Source organism: Mus musculus, chromosome 8 (genome assembly GCF_000001635.26).
Source record: "Mus musculus strain C57BL/6J chromosome 8, GRCm38.p6 C57BL/6J".
Lineage (NCBI taxonomy): Eukaryota > Metazoa > Chordata > Mammalia > Rodentia > Muridae > Mus > Mus musculus.
This window is the reverse complement of record NC_000074.6, coordinates 11,513,633-11,525,000: the sequence shown is the minus strand read 5'-3', so window position 1 is coordinate 11,525,000 and position 11,368 is coordinate 11,513,633. Positions and strand designations below refer to the sequence as shown.

Here is an 11,368-nt window from a genome sequence, read left to right as displayed (position 1 = left end):
TCACAGGCATGCTTCTATTCCGTGGGATGGATTGCGTCATGAGGGCTGCTCCGTCACCATGCCCTCCTCCTGGGTTATGCTCAGTAGTGGCGTCTGGCCACTGTGTTACAGATGACCACCAGATCCTTCCATGGTGGAAGGCTTGGCTTCCTCCTCATTGCTTTGGGGATCTGAGCCAGGAGGCCGTGCTCCCCAGGATCCAGGCGGACTCTGGCCTGGGGGGGTGGGGGGGGGGCTAAGGTAGGGGGAGAGCTCTGGCAGGTTACCGAGGGGATGAGAGAGTCTGGCTAACTCAGGCTGCTAGCTCAGCTGGCAGCCATGGCTGGAGCACAGGAAGGCCATGGGAGGTTAGATGTGGGGTGTTAGAGGGAGACCTGCTCCATTGCTCTAACACAGTGGATCTTGATGAGCAGAGAAGGTCCATCCATGGTTTGAAGGCATTTATTATAGAAAGGTGGGCGGGGGGGGGGGGGGTAGGAAGAGAAGTAGAGGACAGCCATGGCCACATGGGGGGGGGGAAGGGAAGGGGAGAAGGAGAGAGAGGTAAGAGTCAAGGAGAGAGCAAGAGCTTAAGAGAGAGAGGAGGGGCCAAGCAGCCCCTTTTATAGTGGGCTAGGCTACCTTGCTGTTGCCAGGTAATTTTGGGGAGGAGCTTACCTGGTTGTAGCCAGAATACCAGGTACCAGAAGCTTGGGACATTGTCTACGTGACTGATAGTCACAGGATTATGGAGTTGAGTTGATTGTAGTGTCAGGCAGTTGTTTCTGGGAGCATAGCTTACAGGTCTGTCTCTTGTAGATTTTTTTCTACTGGGTCTCCCGAGTAAGCATCGCTCAACCGGAACACAGGCTGCCTTTCACGGTCCAACCGTACATGAGAAACAAGTCATGGTATTTCATCTGTAGCTCACATTCTTGCTTTGTATTCTTACCCGCATGGTGGAATGGGCTCCCTGTCCTCTGACCTTCACACACTGGAGCATGTGTGTGCCCACATACATATACACACTGTTCAGGGGACTAAGGGAAGGAATAAGGGCACAGACACGCTTGGGTATTGCAGCCTGTGAATGGTTGAGCTGTAGGCATGGAGCCTGTGGATGCAGAAGGCAGGATAGAGTGACATTTATGGAGATGACACATCAGAGGCCATGCACACATGGTGTGCCTGGACAGAACTCTGACAAGGAGTAATGAATATAGTTTTCATGAGGAATAAACATTCCACTGTACTAAATGGAGTACCCAGTTTTGATGTCTTCTATAGGGTCAATAGAAGACTTCTGGTCAGACTAACATCATTCCTGTTAATTTCTCACAGAATAGCAGGTGGATCTTAATCGTGTTTGTCTATTAGTTGTGTGGAGTTTTTCTTCCCTCTCCTGTAGTGGTAGTTAAACTGCTTTGGCTCTCAGCAGGTCACATGCACACACGAACCTGCCCAGGAGCTACCTGGTTTGCAAATGAAACACACACACACACACACACACACACACACACACACACACTCACATGCCAGTTAATTTTAAAATGCCTTGGCTAGCTCAAAGCCTGGGCAGTTCCAATCTTCCCCACAGCTAGCACACATTTCCTTCCTGTAATCCTGGCTTAACGCTCTCTAATTCTTCATTTTATCTTTGTTGCCCTGGCTCCTTCTGGGCAGCCCCCTAGTCTTTGCTTGCCCAAGACGCTTCTGGGCAGCTCTTTTGGGGGCTGCATTCCTTCTCACCTACATTTTAGATGATTTTCCTCTGCGACTCTAAATCTGATCATCTCCCTCCAAATCATGCCAATTCCTCTCTTTTCTCTCTCCCAGTCTCTAGCTAATCTAAAAGTCCTGCCTCAGTCTACCAGGCCACTGGCCATTGCTTCTTTATTGATCGATCAAAACCCAACTGGGGACAAGGACCTTCAGCTTCTTGGTTTTGGGGGCTGGGTTAATTCAAAGCATTGGAACCGATCCTCTACCCTCTCCTCGACTCTCCTCTCATTTTTTACTTTTAGCCAGTCTACGTTTGCCCTCGGCCCATGGTTCTGTAGGGTGAGGTGCTCCTGCCGCACAGTTAAGGATATCTGTCAGGTTCCTGGTGGTCCTTGTTCTGGTGACCACCGTGAGCTTAGTCTATGTCACAGTTGACTTGAAAGTTCACTTTCTAGAAGTCCAGTGGAGGTGGAGCCCATGTGGGAGCCTCTGCCCCTGGGATCCCTCTGCTGGCCATGCTGTCTTTCCAAGCTGTAGCTCGCTCGCTTGCTTCCTTTTAAAATTCATTTATTCACTTTATATCCCAATCGCTGTCCCTCCACCTCCCCAGTCCTTCCTCCTTCCCCTTCTCTTCTGAGAGGGTGGAAGTCCTCCCAGGTATCTCCCCAACTGAGTACACAGGTTGAGGTGCCTGTAAGATGAGATTATATAAAGTGGTTAGCTAGTGAGGGCCTGCCTTGCCTGGGAATCTCCCCAGCACGGGGGTTATCAGGTGCCAGCTCCTTCTCTCTATAGGTTCTCTCCATGGTGGCAACATCTCCAAGATCGGCTGTCACCGTATGCTGCCGCCTGGCCTCCTGGCAGGTCAGCTCTTTACTTTGAGTTCTCTGGCCCTTATTTACACAGGTGACATCTGGTTTCACTCTCAGGTGACCCTGACCAGGTTGTGTGATGGAACCAGAGAAGTATAGACACTTGGTGACATCTCAGTACAGAGCAGGGACACACTGAACAATAGTGTCTGTGAGCACCTTTGTCCACAGCAACTCCCCGATATCACCCCTCCTTTTCTGTTCCTGAGGACTCTGCAGGACTGCAGGCTGTCGGGGCGGAGCCTCCTGGACTCCTGTTTGCATTGCTGCTTTGACTCCATAGCAGAGCCTTCCAGAGGCCCAAAAGGAAAACAAGATCTGCCTCTCAGATGTGACCTCCATGGTGGTACAACTGACCCTGTCCACATTCTGCACAAGGGACTTTTAAACAGAGTCACCCAGCTTCCTTTCTGGAGCAAGGTAGAGAGCACAGCTTGCAGGTTACTCCAGGTCTGAAAAGAAGACGGCGGCTTTTAGAAAATGAGAGGCCTTCAGAGATGAAACGTCTGTAATGTTATAGCTGTAGATTGTGCTGATTCCACAAAAAAAATAAAATAAAAAAAATGGCAGAAGGGCAGAGAAGACATGGGATGCAGAATGGGTCCAGGCCTCAACACCCCAGGCCGTCGTGGCCCTTTTTGCTGGACATGCCAGTGTCAGGAGCCCCCAGATGAGATGACTGCAGCCATAGGCTCCAAAAGGGAAGCTCACAGTTGTAGCTGTTGTGCAGGAAGCTCTGTGCTTAGCTGACATCTGCAAAGGGTTTCTAAAACAACAGTGGAAGAACCCCAGCTCGCCTGGTGCTGTGGCAGTTGGGAGGACTCAGTAGAGCCCCATGCAGCCTCTGAGGGAAGAGGGTACTGGTTTTCAGATCTGTAAGCCTCCCTTCTGGGTCCCCACAGTTGTGATGCGTCACCTTAGCATGCTGTGTGTGACCTCTAAGCTCATCCAGCCTCGTGTCCACCCAGGATGCCGCTCTCCTTGGTTGTATGTCCACACTGACAGATGGGGACATGAACAGGACACAGGCTGACAGAGTCACGCTTGGTAGTATGTGCAGCATGGTGGACAAGGGGTCTGAGCCAGCAGGTGGTCTATGAATTCAGGCAACAGAGAAACCTCATAATAATGGGGCGGTGCATGCAGGAGATGGCACTTGAAATTGTAGGGCTGTCACTCACCAAGGCCACATGTTTATCTCATGTACACTTGAATGCATGCAGACATTCACTTACCCTTATGCATACTCAGACACACGTGCACCTACGTTCACTGCATAAGTGCACACACACACTTGTATACATTCATACATATGCACACATACACACTCAGATACGTGTACACATACATACATACACTCATGTGCGCTTATAGGCACACACAAACTTGTCTATGCATTCACACTCATGTACACTCACATAGATACATGTACACACTCACATATCCACAGACACAGGTACATATGTACTCGCAGATACACACAGACACAGAGACATAGACACAGACAGACAGACAGACAGACAGGCAGACACACACACACACACACACACACACACACACACACGGCAGCCTGGTGAAGCCCAGAGCTTTGTCATGTGATGTAAGCATGAGTGAAACACGTGGGATCCAAGCTGACACCATACCGTGACACTCTGATGCAGTGTGCATACTGGCCTGGCACACTGCTCTGCTGGCAGTCTGCAGCCGGGCTGACCTGACTGTGGCCACCCTCCTGTCCTTGGCAGCCATGGGTGGGTCTAGTGCCCCCGATCATTGGTGTGGTCTTGATACATGACCGCCATCCTTATGCAGTTAGTGGACTGGGATCCATGCCTGACAAACTCAGACCATCTACCCCCATCTCTGCTGAATTCTTACCATGGCCCAAGGCGGTCATGGAACCCAGGATTAGGGACTGGCCAAGCGGCCTCCTACTGACTCTGGGAAGTTGATGAAGGTGGAAGAGTTGAGGGGAGGCAGACCAGAAACAGCTCTCCTCAACTTGAGGAGTCACATCAAAGGTTTTTTTCACTGTGCCTGGGAGCCCACGGGGAGCCCAGAGAGACATCATCCTGTGCACTCCTGTGGGGGGTGATGGGTGGGGAGGCTCTGCTCTTCCAGAGGAAGCCAGTGCAGCTCTGGGACGGGAGGCTAACTCCCCAGTGCAACCTGCATTTCCGCCTCGCTCTTTTATTACATGGTTTCCCTCTTCCCTCTGTGCCCCACTGGCTCTCAAATTCATGACCTCTTTGTCTTTGTTATTACGTGTGTGTGTGTGTGTGTTTCTAAACCAATGACTACAACTTGCTCAGTCTTTATAATGTTACTGATATGTATGTTTTCAGGACTGGCCGTTTGGTATTAGCCAACTGGTGTGCTTTTCCTTGCGGAAGACTATTTCTCTTGCTTAAAACATTCCTTAGTTACTTGTAGTTCTTTGTGTATGGTTGAGGTCTCCTGGGCTGCCACCTGTCCGAGTTAGCCTGTCTTTTGTCCTTGTTCAGACCATGTTGTTACAGTTGTGTTGGTGAGACTTTAGTTGCAGCTTCTGTGGTGTTTCTAGGAGACTCAATCTCACAGCAAAATTCTGGTCCTCTAGCACTTAAAACCTTTCTGTCCGTCTTCCACATTGATCCCCGAGCCTTAGGGGCAGGAACTGTGTTGTAGATGGGTCAGTTGAAACTGGGCTCCTTCTTTTAGGTTTCCATCTGTGGCAAAGAGACGTTCCCTTGATAGCTAGTTTCCAGTAGCCGGTGGGCCTAAGTCCAGTTAAGGCGAGTTGTTTGATACTACCAAGGTATGGGCGGCATTATCATGTCCTTGGAGCTCTTGTGGCCCGCAGGCATCACAGCTGGCTTCCCTGTCTTGGAAGCCTGCGTAGCACCTTCTGGTCTTCAAGGAAGGGGCTTTCAGGTCAGATAAATAATTTCACGAGTAATCTGCTGCAGAGAGGTGGCTGCTGAGGGTCACAAACTTAGAGCATCCTCACTATTCAGGACCCAGCGCTATGACACGGGGTGGGCAGAGCCCTCAGTCTGAACCTGAGCTGATGTCAGCCAGTTCTAGCCTTGACTGAGCTCTTGTGCTCTCTTCCCGTCCAGTGGGGCCTGGTGCAAACATGGCTTCTCTTTTCCACTGTGCGCATTGCCCCTGTCAGTCAGTCACTAGGCCTCCTGGTAGCAGCCAGTGCCCCTCTCCTGTCTATGTCAGGTAGGGCCTGGTGCACAGAGGTGTCGGATATCCCCCCAGCCCTTCCCACAGGTATGATGATGACCATGTGAAGGATGCTGGAGAAGCGTCTGGGAAACCAGCGGTGAGGGTGTTGGGCACAGCAAGGCTTGGGTGAGCACCCTCCACGTCACGCTGTATGTACAACCCCTGCATCACTGCAGCCAGCACGATGACCCGACTGACAGCCGCCTGTCTCCCCTTTCTAGGACTTCCTGAAGACCTTCTCCCCTGACGTCTTCCGGCTTTTCTGCTTGCGTACCAACTATAGGTCAGGTGAGTGGCTCCCATGTGCCAGGGGTTGGCAGCATGCCAGCCTGGGGTAAGCCTACCCAGGCAGTGTGGTTGCTTCATTCCCCGGGGACTGACTAGAGACACGATACTGGAGGAAGCCTCACAGGGAAGGGACCCAGTCTTGGTGCCCAGGCGAGGCTGCTCTTCCCAGAGTCCACAGTCATGTCTTCCCATCTACATACATGTCACTGAAACAAATGTTGCTCAGGAGGTTCTAGGACAGCCTTGGGTAGAACCTGTTCGGGGGCAGAGCCCGTATGCCCAGGCAGCCCTTTGGCCACAGCACTGGTTGCCGCTGGGTCTCGGGTGCTGTGCTTCAGGGTACACAGGCACTTCCTCAGGGCCATCTCTTCCTTTGCAGCCATTGAATACAGTGACAGTACCTTGGTGGAAGCCAAGCACCTCCTGCTGGGGCTGGCCTCTTTTGTGGAGGATGCACGAGCCTACGTAAAGGGGCAGCTGACCTGTGGCCCTGTTGAGGAGGATGTGCTATGGGAGAGGTAAGCAGTCACATGGACTCACCGTCGCTCAGGGGACAGGTGGCCGGGATGCAGAGGTCAGCAGGAACCCCCAGGAGCTGGCATCTACTCAGCCCCACTCCCCTCTGGTCCTGAGTCCTGCACAGGCTGTGGTCACCTAGAGCTGGGCACGTTTCCTTCTTGTTCCAGGAGGGAGGGGCGCCCCTTCAGTAGTTGACTATTACAAAATCACCCAAGTAGATACTATGCATCCAACAAGTGGGCAGGTTCCCTTCACTCAACAATTTTTTTATTTGGCTAGGGTGGTAACTAGGATTTTGTTACAAAACCGTAAACACAACCTAGGGAGGTCCCTGAGTTGAAATATTTTTACTTCTTAGGAAAGGATATTTGTGTATCCAGGGCTGGTGCCAGGCCAGGCTGGGGCACCAGAGAGCCCTTTGCCTGCCTTATCATCACAGGTGACTCCCATATCCCACTCCAGGCTGACTAGCACCAAGAAGGCGGTGAAAGCTGCTCTAGCCAATGACTTTGACACACCGAGGGCAGTGAACACCATCCTGGACCTTGTGCACCATGCAAACAGACAGCTCAGGGCGGTCTCCAAGGTAACTTGAAGGGTGCTGCGGATGTCAGGGCAGGGCTTGTCCTAAGGAACGGGCACTGACCCCATCAATCAGCGAGACTCCTCCCAAAGCTCCCTCGTATGTGACTTCTTCACAAGCTCAGCCTGCTGCACGTTTAGATCCCTCCATTCCGTAGTAAACACATGAATGCAGGCAGCAGGTGAATCGGCTGGGGCGGCGCAGATGGCTGTGTCGCATGGCTGCCACCATGAGAGTTGAGCAACCTTCCTGGTGGCTTGGCAGCGTGTGGAGGGGTTGGTGTTTGTTGAAACGGGAAGTTAGGTTGGATCAGTAGCTCAGTGGTGAAGTGTTTGCCTGAGTTCAATCTCCAGGATCCACTGCGTTCCCTCTCCAAAGGGAAAACAGCCCCAAACAATGAGAAGTTGTCTGTTGAGACCTGGACTCAGCTGTGTCTGTCTCCTGCTGAAGCAGCTCCAGGGGGACCCAGCTCTGGCTCTCAGTGAGCACCACGGGAAGCCATCGTCCCTGTCTGCTCTGCTCCCAGTGCTCCCAGTGCTCCCAGGTTGGAGGCACCACCTCCTTTCCCCAGGACTTATACTCCTGTACCTCAGGGTCAGGAAGTCACCAACCCTGGGTTCAGCCTGGGCCGTCTGGTCTCAAGGCTTTCCAGGGTGCTACCACGGGAGCCCCCTATAATGGCAGCACTTTGGTGGCCATACAGATCATAGGAGACCTTTCCTGTGGTGACACAGGGCGCTAGTCCTGGGCCCTTTCTTGGCTAATGCACCATTGTGGTGAATGGCTCCAGGTGGCCATGAGGTTTTGGATGCTTGAGTCGATTCCCAGACTTGACACTTGTCAGTACCACAGGCGGGCAGTGTCTCCTGACCAGGGCTCCATTTCCACACAAGGTACCAGACAGACCATGGTACCTTTCTTCTGAGTCCCCTACATGGTCACCGAGGGGTTGACCATTCTGTCCCAGCTTGTTCAGGCCGACATTATATGACCTGAAGACAACCAGTAGGTCAACCCAGCCATACTTGGAGAAGCTGGCTGTGAGTGGCTCTAGAGTTCTTGAATGGCAGCTGCCAGCTGCAGCCTCCCCTTGACTCCCAGGCATCAGCCCCTGTGAGTCCTACACCACTTGGCCACTTCTGGGGAGAAGGCAGGCACAAGCTGATTACAGAGCAGGGACAGATTGGCACCTGCCACTGCAGGATGAGGCTTGGCTCACATGGGTCTACAACAGTGACTGAGGCCCAGCAGACTTTCTGAGACCCGCAGCTCCCATCATCACTGTCCCATCACCATGCCCGCAGCTCCCATCATCACCATCCCGTCACCATGCCCCATGCACTGTCCCCCGTGACCATCATCATCACCGTCCCATCACTATGTCCCATGCACTGTCCCCGTGGCCACGCTTGACCCACAGGACCCAGGTGTGCAAGTACAGCCACGCTGTGAGAGGCGGGTAAGCTGGGGCACATCACCAGCATGATGTCTGCACTCTAGTGTAGGGTTTGCCAGGGAGCCTGGCCAAAGCTGAAGCAGAAATGCCCTGACCTCACTTCAATGCTCTTGCAGGAAGCTAGTGGCCCAAGGAGTCCCACTGTGTTTGGGGCCATCATTTCCTACGTTGAGCAGTTTTTCGAGACTGTTGGGATTTCTCTGGCAAATCGACAGGTACATCCATTGCTTTCAAATGCTTTCCCCAGAAACTGCCCACATGTTACACACCCTCCTCGGGAAAGTGTTCCCTGAAGGGTGCCTAATTCCTGACTTATTGGAGGAGCACAGTACCTGTTAGCTGACCTCCAGCACTGACTGGCTCGCAGCAGCATTGGAACCAGTGTTCTGCTCCATAGTACAGAAAGGTGCCTGCAAGGACATCCCCCGCCCCCTGCGCCCCCCCCCCCCCACGCCAGCCATGCTTATGTGGGAGGTCCCATCCTGTCTGGCTGTGTGGTATTGGCTCTATGTTCTTGGCAGGGATGTTAGGTCCAGACTCTGGCTGTGCTTAGGACACTTGAGTTCCCTGTCCCTTCTTGTGATGTTCAGTTGTACCAAATAGAAAGGGCAAGCCTGCCAGGTCCTCCCACAGCCCTCCCCTCCCTCAGAGGGAGATAGATGCCTTGGCTGCCTGATCCACAGCAGAGCAGACAAGTTTCCTGGTCTATTCCAGTTCAGTTAAGTGCATGACTTATAGCATCCATGGGGCTGGCCATGGTCCCTAGGTGTGTCCCAGTCCTCTGGATGTCACTGCAGAGTTTCTGGGTTAGTGTCCATGCAGGTCTCTCAGTGCACAGAGGGGAGGTGTGTGTGCACTTAGAGCACATGACTGTATCTACATTAGCTACTGCACCTATCTGGATACTGATAGGGTCCAGTGGCCCAGGGTCACTATTCACTCAGTCCCAGCCCCAGCAGATTTACCCAGGAGCTGCACAGGGCAGGCAGCTCTTCTCTCTGGGTGGCCCCTCCTCTGTGCACACAACTCCATTCTGCTGGCATTCTCTGGCGCTGTGTCCCCTTTAGAGTCCCTTTGCTTCTCACTTCACTCTGCCATACCTGACAGCTTTAGGCTGACCCGAAAGGACATAGCAATGGCTCAGCCATTGTCCTGCCTGTAGCCAGGCTGTGCCTCTGTCGTGGTCAGCTAGAACATCACCCACAGCAGTGCCAGCCCTGCCAAGGCTTATGAATTTGGTAGCCTCTCCCAGGGTCTCCGGCCGGCTTCCAGAGAAAGGTGCTTTCTGCTTTAACAGGGGACTACCATTTTGTCCCCTTAGCCAGTGTTTATACAGCCAGCCAGACTGCTTGATCTCAGTATGCTCGCGCGCGCACACACACACACACACACACACACACACACAACTGTATAACTGTTGCTGAGGTCCAGGTGGGACATGGGTCAAAGTGGATTTTACCAGCTTAACGTGGGCCAGTCAAGGCATAAAGTCTTGCTGAGCTGATCTTGCTAGTAACCTAACCTCCCCCGAATATTCTCCAGAAAGGGCTAGCATCAGGAACACTGATAAAGACTTCCCAGAATATAGTCGTTTGTGGTCTCCCAGGCTGTACCGGGGTCCTGCCTTGCTGGGCTGGGCAGACTCATCCCTCGGCATGTGGCTCAGTGTGTTTCAGGAGACAGCAGCACAGTAACGTTGCGCTGTGTGGTAGATGAACTCGTGCGCTTCAGGCTGAAGGTCCGCCAGTATGCACTGGACACACCCGGGGCTGCTGGGGAGGCTCGGAAACGGCAGCTCCAGGAAAGGCAGCCCTTGCTGGAGGCATGTGACACACTCCGACAGGACCTCGTCACCCATGGCATCAATGTTAAGGTGAGTGATACTGCAAATCCAGGCAGAGCAGTGTCACAGGAGACAGTGAGGGGGCAGACAGTGGCTAGTCATTGGTTTCTGAGAGACCCACTCGAGGCAGATGTGGAGGCCGGGAGGGGAAGGTGTGTAAGCAGGAAGAATTGCAAAACTCAACCCTCATGGGTGAGGAGCTGGCCTGTCAGGCAGTGTTATCCCCCCCTCCTCGGCATCCCTCTGCCCCCTCTGCCTCCACTGCCTCTGCTTTGTAATCCATCACCTCGAATAAGAGGATGTGATGTCTACCCAGAACCTTCTCCTTCAGGACAGAGGCAGTGCAGCCTCCACATGGGAACTGCTGGATCCAAGGACAAGACACCAGAAACCTGGGGACCGAGGATGAGGTGGCTGCATCCCATGCGCTGCCATACCCTGGCCTTCTGCTCTTTTGTGATGAAAACTTTATATTAAAGTTGCCAATTGTGGCTGTTTAGCCAATAGTAAAGTGGGCCTATGCTGCCCACTGGTGTGTATTTGGAACAGCCTGGAAGATTAACTGTGTACCACTGATGGCCACATTTGCAACATTCCCTTCAGTAAGTTCATGTCTGTTCAGGAGACATTCCTGGACATGGTTAGCTGGCCCTTAGACAAGGGGAGCCAGAGAGCAGACCCCCACTAACTAGGCATGCAGCTGGCAGGCCACTCTCGGGAGGGAGGCTCAGCAGGCAGAGTGAGGGCCACAGTGGGCAGCAGTGAGCACACGAGTAGTAGACCTGCAGAATCTGGGCACTCCCTGCCACACTCAAATGCCAGTGGCACCCAGGTTTCCTGCCCTCCCCACAGGCCTCTAACAGATCTGCTCTGCATGGCCACTGTCTGTT

General features: G+C 53.0%; 1 protein-coding gene across 13 annotated transcripts in view; it reads left to right on the top strand.

Moving 5' to 3' along the window:
* The window catches only part of Cars2 (cysteinyl-tRNA synthetase 2 (mitochondrial)(putative)), a 36,765-nt gene extending 25,781 nt beyond the window's left edge, over positions 1-10,984 (top strand). For 6 of the 13 annotated variants that reach the window (XM_011242082.2, XM_006508890.2, XM_030243777.1 and 3 more), the window contains 7 exons: positions 2,793-2,993; positions 6,011-6,077; positions 6,457-6,595; positions 7,059-7,182; positions 8,752-8,850; positions 10,302-10,508; positions 10,810-10,984. In XM_011242082.2, the coding sequence (XP_011240384.1) occupies positions 2,793-2,993; positions 6,011-6,077; positions 6,457-6,595; positions 7,059-7,182; positions 8,752-8,850; positions 10,302-10,508; positions 10,810-10,887 (915 nt within the window). In that variant the 3' untranslated portion in view covers positions 10,888-10,984. Of the gene's footprint in view, positions 1-2,782; positions 2,994-6,010; positions 6,078-6,456; positions 6,596-7,058; positions 7,183-8,751; positions 8,851-10,301; positions 10,509-10,809 lie in introns of those variants that run through there. The other 7 variants (XM_030243775.1, XM_030243774.1, NM_001359137.1 and 4 more) reach the window with 2 other exon arrangements.
* The last annotated feature ends 384 nt before the right edge of the window (positions 10,985-11,368 follow it).